At 34.6% G+C, this 9,116-nt stretch overlaps 1 protein-coding gene across 1 annotated transcript; it reads left to right on the top strand.

The window, feature by feature from the left end:
• The first annotated feature begins 4,794 nt into the window (after window positions 1-4,794).
• On the top strand, window positions 4,795-9,096 carry LOC107955683 (E3 ubiquitin-protein ligase At3g02290). The gene is made up of 5 exons (XM_016891488.2): window positions 4,795-4,989; window positions 5,608-5,961; window positions 6,890-7,307; window positions 8,110-8,219; window positions 8,723-9,096. Exons 2-5 carry the CDS (start codon window positions 5,842-5,844, stop codon window positions 8,747-8,749), a joined length of 675 nt encoding a protein of 224 aa, XP_016746977.1. The 5' UTR covers window positions 4,795-4,989; window positions 5,608-5,841; the 3' UTR covers window positions 8,750-9,096.
• The last annotated feature ends 20 nt before the right edge of the window (window positions 9,097-9,116 follow it).

Below are 9,116 nucleotides of genomic sequence, written 5' to 3'. Positions count from 1 at the left end.
TCGCACACTTAGTGCTACGTAATCAAATCGCACACTTAGTGCTACATAGTCAGACTCGCACACTTAGTGCCGCATGGTCAATTCGCACACTTAGTGCATCATATTCATTTCGCACACTTAGTGCAACATAGTCGAATCGCACACTTAGTGCTGTACAATTTAATCCCGCGCACTTAGCGCCAATCTCATGGTTATAAATAGTTATACCCGCACGTTTAGTGCCGAGATCAACAACTCAGTACATCTTACCTCTTTTCTTTTCATTCAACAATTTCATCATCACATACGTACATGCATATATATATATATGTATATTTATTCATTCCATTCAGCATCAATACATAAACATTATGACCATTTGAAATAATACCAACTACATGCTTAATGACTTACCTCGTGTTGGGTAAGACGGTTCCAACTCGGCTACTCGATAACCTTTTCTTTGCCTTTGCTCGATTCACCTCCTTTAACTCCTTAAGCTAAATCAATAATTTAACTAGTTTAACCACCTTGCTAAATATTTACAATCCAATTTCACATGTATATGTATGTTAGTATATTCGGCCAATAACCTCATGCAACTACCAAAGCCGAATCAACTAAATATACTTATGAATATATATATATATCATCATCGAAATCACCTAAGCTTAGACATCAATTTTTAATTCCAAGCAAGTTGTCGAATGCAACCTTACTAAATTTTCATGGATTCAATATACCATTACCATGGGATCAACAACCAAAAATTCATAGACAATTTAGGAAAATCACATTACAAATCTCAAATTCAAGCAAAGACCATGGCCGAAATGCATGTATACATGTACAATGTCAACTATAACATCATTTAAGTCCACATATAACTACATTTCTTAAGTTCCACATCTTAATGCCCATTATAGCCACTCCCCTAGTCTAAATCTAGCAATCGGCAACACCACCTTTCCACTATGTTAGCCGAATACTCATTCTCTTCCTAGTCCTAAGTTTGGCACCTCCAACAAAATAGCTTAACAATTTTCAACTTTCATGCTAACATAACAAGCAGCTTAAAACATCCATATAACTAGCATGCTAATAGCATCAAGGTATCAACTAGCTTTTATTTTTAAACTCCTTAGCCGAATCCTAACTCTCCAACAACCCCAAATCCAACCATGGAATAGATAGAATCTAGACTCATCACCCCAAAGGTAGGGTAAGCTTCCAAAAATATCATTGAACATACCTTGGTCTAAAGGACCACCTTGGCCGAATCTTGCTTCCTCTTCTTCCTCTAGTTAGAACAATTGCAAAAGAAAGAAAATATGAACACTCCTTCTTCCCTCCTTATTAAGCATTCAAACTCCCTCATTTTTCATGCCACAACATCAAACACTCCCCCTAGGCACAAGCAATGGCCGAATTCCTTCCAAGTTCTTTTCTCCCCTTCTTTTTCTTGGTTTTTCAGCTAGGAGATGGCAAGTATGACACCTATTTTTTTTGTTCCCTTTTCTATTATTATCCCCATCATTTGTTCAGCAAAGAAACATATTAAATTAGAATGAGTGGAGCATCATCACTCCTTGGCCGGCCACCATGAATTTTATGGGCAAATTGACATGCAAAGCCATGCTTCCTCAACCTATTATTAGTTAATCCTTATAATTCATCTATCATCTTTTCTAACTTCGTCAACTAGGTCCTTTTTGAATGAATTCACAATCCTAATGCTAATATTAAGCATTTAATTTCTCATATATTCACTGTCACACAACAATTTAGGCAATTAAAACACGAAAATAAATTTTTGGCTCGATAATGTGGTCTCGAAACCATATTCCGACCAGGGTCTAATTTGGGTTGTCACAGTCTCGAGCTTGATGTCCTTGCAATCTCAAATATGTCATATCTACATTAGATATCTACATTTCAAGCTCAAAATTTTTCTTTAGATCCCCACTTTTCACCTAATTTTTGACCAAAGCTATTTTAACGTTATGCTTTGGTTGAAATCCAAATCTTCAGATTGAGCTAATACAAAAACGAGCCCAATTTCAGTTTCACAAATTTGATCACCTTAATGGCAACGGCTCTGACTCATCTGCTCATCTTAAACCAAATAGCCTGTTCCACATGTTTAAAACCGAGAAAATAGTAAAAAAATTACCATGCATCACCCAAATTAAAACATCTACATGTAATTTAATGAATTACCTTTGTTTGGACAACGAGATCGAAATTCAAGTTTTTAACAACACTCTTCTCCTAATGCCAAGTCTCATTATAGAAACAATCTACTCATAATTTCAGTATGGAACATTAATGGAATGTCTTGAGTTTATTTTATGGGGAACAATACCCCCTTGCATCAAATAATTTCATGTTTAACACATATTGCCTGAGATTCCTGGGTTACAATGACTGAAAATTATCCCGAGATTCTCAGGTCCTGAGATACACAATTAGGGTTGAAAATGGTGGGAGAGAAAACACTTCCCGCAGGGTTCATTTTTAGCTAAGAAACGATTTCATGTTTAACATGCTGCCTAGGATTCTTGGGTTCTGAGTTACACAGTTAGGGTTATTATTGAAAATACACCCTGCAAGACGTATTTTCATTGCCATGTTAGCTAAAAACGTGCCTTGTAGGGAGCGTTTTCTCCTTAACCATTTTCAACCAAACCCTAACATTAATTGTGTACCTCAAAACTCGAGAATCCCAGGATAATTTTTAGATATTAGAACCCAGGAACCTCGAGATAAAATTGCATGCCAAAATATTTTTCTCTCCGCACCCTCTCCTATATAAAAGGGAGTTTTCGTCCCCCTACTCCATCATCTTCCTTGCCCTCCGTCTCCTTTAAATTTTTTTTTCTTTTTCTTGCGTTTTGGAATTCCAAGTTTAAAGATTTATTTCTCTTTTTCTTTGAGGGAGACATAGTAATTGTTTTAAGTTCTATTTGGGTTAACGGTGATGTTGTGGAGCTTGGTGACCTACAACTTTCATCTACCGTGTGAGGATGGAGCCATCACCTGAGAAGCTAGGATCGTATTACAACTCAAGGTCCTAGTTGGCTGTGATTATATGGTCACGGATTGAAGTTTAACTAGGGTTTCAAGTTTACAGAGGTTATGCTTTCAAGGGGTAGAGTATAACTAGGACCTTAGTTGACAGTGGTTATATGGGCATGGCAACGAGTTTCACCTTATCAGAGGATGATGATTTATAAAACCCATGTAGAAGTCTAAGATCATAGTCATAGCAAAAAACACAAGGGCCTTCCAATATAATTAAGTAATTCATTTTATCCATCTCCACCAAAGGCAATAACCCTATTACTATAACTTGTGACAAAGTTGAGGGCAACAAGATCTCCAGCCAGAACAAGTTATTGTATAGTGCAAAAATGTTAAAACCTAACTCGAGGCGACAACAGTTGTTTTGAATTTCATTTTTTCTGCACCGCACAATAACTTGTCACTGTTGGAAATCTTGTTACCCCCAACTCTGTCACAGGTTATAGTAACAACCTCACCGCCTTTAGTGGAGATGGATAAAATGAATTACTTGATTACACTGGAAGGCTCTTGTGTTTTTTACTATCACTATGATCTTAGACTTTTGTATGGGTTTTATAAAGCATCCTCTTCCGATGAGGTGAAACTCGTTGTTGTGCCCGCATAACCACTGCCAATTAGGGGCTCTAATTATGCTCCATCCTTTGACAACATAAACTTTGTAAACTGGAAGTCCTAGTTACACTTTAACCCTTGATCGTATAATCACCGCTAACTAGGATCTTAACTTACAATGTGATCTGGCTTCTCAGGTGATGACTCTATACTCACATGGCAGATGAAATTTGTAGGTCGCCAAGCTCCATGACATCACCGTAAATTCAAACATACCTTAAAACTACATGTCTATCTCAAACACAAATAAAAATTAATCCATGAACTCTAATTTCCAATCGCAAAATAATTAACAAAGTGAAAAGGGCGTGTTTTCTCATAAAACATCCTATACTGGTAAATATAAAAAAAGACCTAATTTCTTAAATTTTATAAAAAAATGAATATATCAACAATTTAACCAAAAAAAAACCCTCATCTGTAAACCATTTTTTAGAATAACAAAATAGCAATAATAACAATAATTATTAGTAAATTTATATTTTAATTACTCAATTTCAAAAGGTTATAAAATGATCACTAAATTATTTAAAAGTTTTCATTTAAGTTATTAGACTATTTAAAATCATTGTTGTATAGCCTTCTCTATTCGCACCGCCTGCACCAGTTAAAAGCTCTCATTCCCTTTCCTTTCTACAGTTTAGTTTTTTTCATGATATAACTTCACATGTCATGAATCTATAAATCAAAATCAAAATAATTGTCTTATCTCCAATACTAGTTGTCAAATCAACTTGGATCTAAGGTATGTTTTTTTACTTGTTGATGGATACTGATCAACCGTACTGATTGTTAAATTGTCACTTAAAGCTCGCTAGTCGAACTTTTTAAAAAAAACATAATAATTCAATGACTTAAATAAAAAATTTTAAATAGTCCAATGACTTAAATGAGAACTTTTGAATAGTTCAATGATCATTTTGTGATATTTTAAAGTTAAGATTAAAATATAAACTTACTAATTATTTAGTGATCCTGAGTATAATTTACCCTAAAAAGATCTATTAAATTACTATTCTAGATCGAAATTTAGTTACTACTTTAAAAAAAAAAAGAATGTATATTTAATAAAATTATTTTTATTGATGCTAAAAATCATTAATTTAGTGTCAGCTGATCAAATGCACTGCACGTTTGTTTAGCTTTCTCTTTCAGTGTCCCTTTTTCAATAAGTTTATAATTTCCAGATTCCCGGAGCTCTCTCGGGTTCACTATCTCTCGTTTTCTCTTTTACCCACTACAAATTAAACATGTATATATATAAAATTTAAAATTCTCCACCTTATCACTCTCAGCTCAAATTCCATCCAGGTAGCTTTTTTTTTTCCAGTTTAAGATGTTTAAATATTTCCTTTTGGGATTGTCTAAATTGGGTATTTTTGTTCAAGTCTATGCACGTTTTGAACCAAACTCTGTGCTTTAAAGTTGATTTTTTTAACTTTCATTTTAGATGACCGAATCGGGTTTCCTTTTTTGATTGATCCGTGCTTGTTTCTTGGGTTGATCTTTAGGTTTTTGATGGACTTTTTGGTGCTGATTTTGATGAAAACTTAAATACTTGAATAGTTTAGTTATTTGTTTGTTCTTCTGCTAATTTAAAGAAATAAGTAATTTTTTATTCCCAAATTGATCTTGATTGTTTTGTTGGTATTTCTATTTCTTAATATTAAAGGAAAGAATCCTTTTGCTCAATATGAACAAAGCTTAAAAAGATGGCTACTTTGCCAGGAACCAGAAAAAGAAAGAGAAGCAATTATTTGTAGAAGTTTTTCTTTTCCTCAAAAAGAAAGCTCTTTAGCTTCTTAATAGCGGCATTGTGAACTTGGTTTATGTTATACAAAATTGGCTCACTGGCTCACATATGGCGACTCATTGGATTTATGTTATCTGCAAAATTGACATACGGATATTCTTAATTTTATTTTACAGCTGAAGAAAGAGCTATTTAGCTAAATTATACAAGGGCATTCAACATATGGAAGAGAGGGAGTTCTGGTTTGTACAGGTGGCGCAACTTCTGTGAGCTTAGCGTCCTCTCTCATTGCCTTTTTTAGCTTCAAGAGCTTTGTTCTTGATGTATGTGTATAACTAGAACAGTTGAGTAATATTGATGAGGTTTTGTGGAGAGTTTTAACTGAAGGGGAGAGCTTAAAAGTTAACATTATGGGCTCTGTTTGTTGCTGCCTGCGTACTGAGGATTTTGAGGACTACATGAATCCAAACAGTAATGTATATAGAAACTGTCTGTGCCTCGGTTGCTTTGTTCAAAATTTCCTGCACGTGGTATGTTTTCTGATTCTTGTCAATAAGCATTGTTTTTGGCTCTAGCATTGTTTCTTCAAATAAATGTATTTTCATGTCTTACTTGGGATTATAAAATTGATGTTTTATTGATTATATTTTTGTGCCACTCTTATGTTGTTAAAAATCAGGCTTGTCATTGGAAATATAACTCTTATATTTTCTTTCTATGGCACGTGTAGGTGGCATTAGCCAATTATTTTCACAATAATTTTGTCTAGAGCATTGTAATAATTTACTAAAGACCATCTCTATCGTTAATGCAGGCAAAGTCCTTTGTTAAGTTAATGCAGGAAAAGTCCTTTGTTAACTTTTTTTTACTCAGCTCCATGCTTTTATATTTGTGAAAGCCTTGTCAGAGGGCTAGGGAGGGATAAAATTTGGTGGATGAAAGAGCTGAAAGAGTGAATATAAGTAACAGTGACTAATATATTGATCAATTTTGCCAAGTCAGAGATTTTACGATATGTTTAGGGCTGTCGTAATCAAGTTACTTGTTCATGCAATAAGCCGGAGTAAAATAATTAGCACGTCAGTGCTAAAAAATTGTATCCCTTAAAGAACACTCTTAATAGGCTCTTGGAGCAAGTGAAATTCGCTTATAGTGTCCATACCTGAGTTCTCAATCTAGTAAATTCCATCAGCATTTGCCTATATTGGCTTTTTGGTGAACAGATATCTATTGAAGTCAATTAGGGACCATTAAGTACTATCCTAATGTTGAAAATTATGAGTTGATCGTTTTACATTCTAAATTCTGTGTTTGATTAAGGGTAAGGAAGTTAACCTGAAGGTTGTTTGGTGTTGCATGTCTCTGAATTGATCAGGAAAACTTTATCCTCAAATATTTCATTGATGAAGTTTCAGATTTTTTGCCCTTATGTTGTTTCTTTGGTTCCTATAATTGTAGTGTACAACATTATTCCAAAGAGGAGAGATGCACTCTGTCCCTTCATCCACTGAGGGAACGGCATCTATGAACACTTCTGCATCACTAGACAACTCACTTTCTGACATGTACTGTTCTACTCCAAGGCCCTTGCCTTGGGATGCTGACACTAGATATTTTCGCTTACAACGTGATGGTCTTGTTTCAAGATGTGAGAAGGGTTCAAGTCATTCACAAGAGGAATCAGAGCCTTTAAGAGGTGAAGATGATGCAGGTTCTGAATCTTTGAGTAAAGGAGACAAATGGAATGCTTGTGAACAAGGCTCAACAGAGCAGTATTGTAAATCCTCGCAACTCTCATCAACAAAAGGATTAGATGGAACTGGGTACATCTACTCACCAATAGAAGAGGAGGATGTCTGTCCGACATGTCTTGAAGGTAAGTTATCTTTAATGATAATGTTCAAGCCACTAGATTTTTGCTGTAAAATATTTTGACCAGAGATCATTGCTAATCTGCTATGGTGCTGCAATGATGGTCAACTTGCATTTCTTGGCATGCATCAGTACTGGTTTGGACTGTTACCCACTTAATCTTTATCTTCCTTGTGAGAACCTGGCAGACTCTTCAGTCAATTATCAGGCCTGTTGGCCCTTTTTTGCATCTTCTGATTTGCACTTGCTTGAACCAAAAGTATAAAATTTTCTCACCACAAGATTATTAAGAATGGGTTTTTTTTTTAAAATTTATTCCAAAGGAAAAAGAAAAATGGATGCTTGTTGCCATAATAGTTGTCAAGACTATTGGGATTTTGTTCCCTTGCCTTCGGAAGTCTGTAGCGCTCAGGCAATCTCAATTAGAATCTCCCACTTTTTATGTGATCAAAGATAAATGCATGCCACAACTGATCTGTCTTTTCCTCTTTCCCCACCAACACGGCTTCCTCAATGACTGGATGAATAGGCCCAGCGTTCTAGAAATGATAAAGGATGCGTTGTAATGCCAAGTTTATGCTACATCTTACTTTCTAACATGGGTGCTTGTGTCATTAAATGGATCCAGATTATACTGATTGACTGTTAAGAACTCTTTAATTCTAGAAATCATTCCATTAGTCTTATACTAACTCATATATGTTAGAAACAATCAGTCAATCACTGCTATTAGAAATCCGAATCATATTCAGTTGGACATTTTATAGATATCCTCATTTAAACTTATTGATATAATTTATGTGCAGAATATACGTTAGAGAATCCGAAGATAGTAACAAAATGTTCCCACCATTTCCATCTTGGTTGCATTTATGAATGGATGGAGAGAAGTGAAAACTGTCCAGTCTGTGGAAAGGTAACCCGTTTTCAGCTAAATGATAACAAATAATCCATTAACAGTCATGCTGTTTACATTCTATCCTGCTTAATCAGCAGTTTCTTTTCTTTCTTGAATTCCAATTTACTAGGATGTTACTAGCCTTCAATGTTCAAAAGTGTTAGCATCTTAATTTGCTGTTGATATATTTTTGAAGCTCGTGTCTTGCTTTCTCCTTTCACTAATATCTGTAATCCATTTTTCCATTGGTTTCTTTATCAATACTTATGCACATTAATGGTTATTCAGTGTGTGTAGCTTTTCAACTAGTTCTGATCTAATTCATTTGGCATGTTTAGATGTTTATTTGTTTGCTAGCGTATGTTGTTTTAAAAGATCGTTCTGGGGAACTCCAGCATGCATTTTATTCCCTGAATTTCTCGGTTTAATTGTCTTTTCTTCTTTGAATTGACCGGTAATTATCCTAGTTTCTTAAAACTTTTCTCATCTCAACTTGGTATTTCTTTTGTTTGCATTTCCAGGTTATGGCGTTCGATGAGACAATTTAGCCTTGCTCAAAAGTTTTTGTTGCAGATGAACGCCAGTGATAACAGAAGACATAACCAAGGAAAGACATCTAAAGTCCTTTGTGAATAATGATTCAGGACAAGATGATTGTCTCATACCATAAATATGAAAAGTGTTTTGTATAAAGATTTTAAATTCGTTGTCTCTTTGGAACCCTTGAAATGGGGAAAAAAGGGAAATCATATGCATATGATTGTTGGAAATCAAAGTGTGGATTTTTTTTTCTTTATAAAGGTAGTTGGGGTTTTGTCTTTGGATTCAGATTTGAATGTTGGATATGACATGTACTTGAAAGATTATATATCTATCTCTATATCATGTTTGAATATGCATCAAATATAAGAACAG

This window comes from Gossypium hirsutum, chromosome A07 (assembly GCF_007990345.1).
Source record: "Gossypium hirsutum isolate 1008001.06 chromosome A07, Gossypium_hirsutum_v2.1, whole genome shotgun sequence".
Lineage (NCBI taxonomy): Eukaryota > Viridiplantae > Streptophyta > Magnoliopsida > Malvales > Malvaceae > Gossypium > Gossypium hirsutum.
This window is presented reverse-complemented; position numbering and strand designations above follow the sequence as displayed.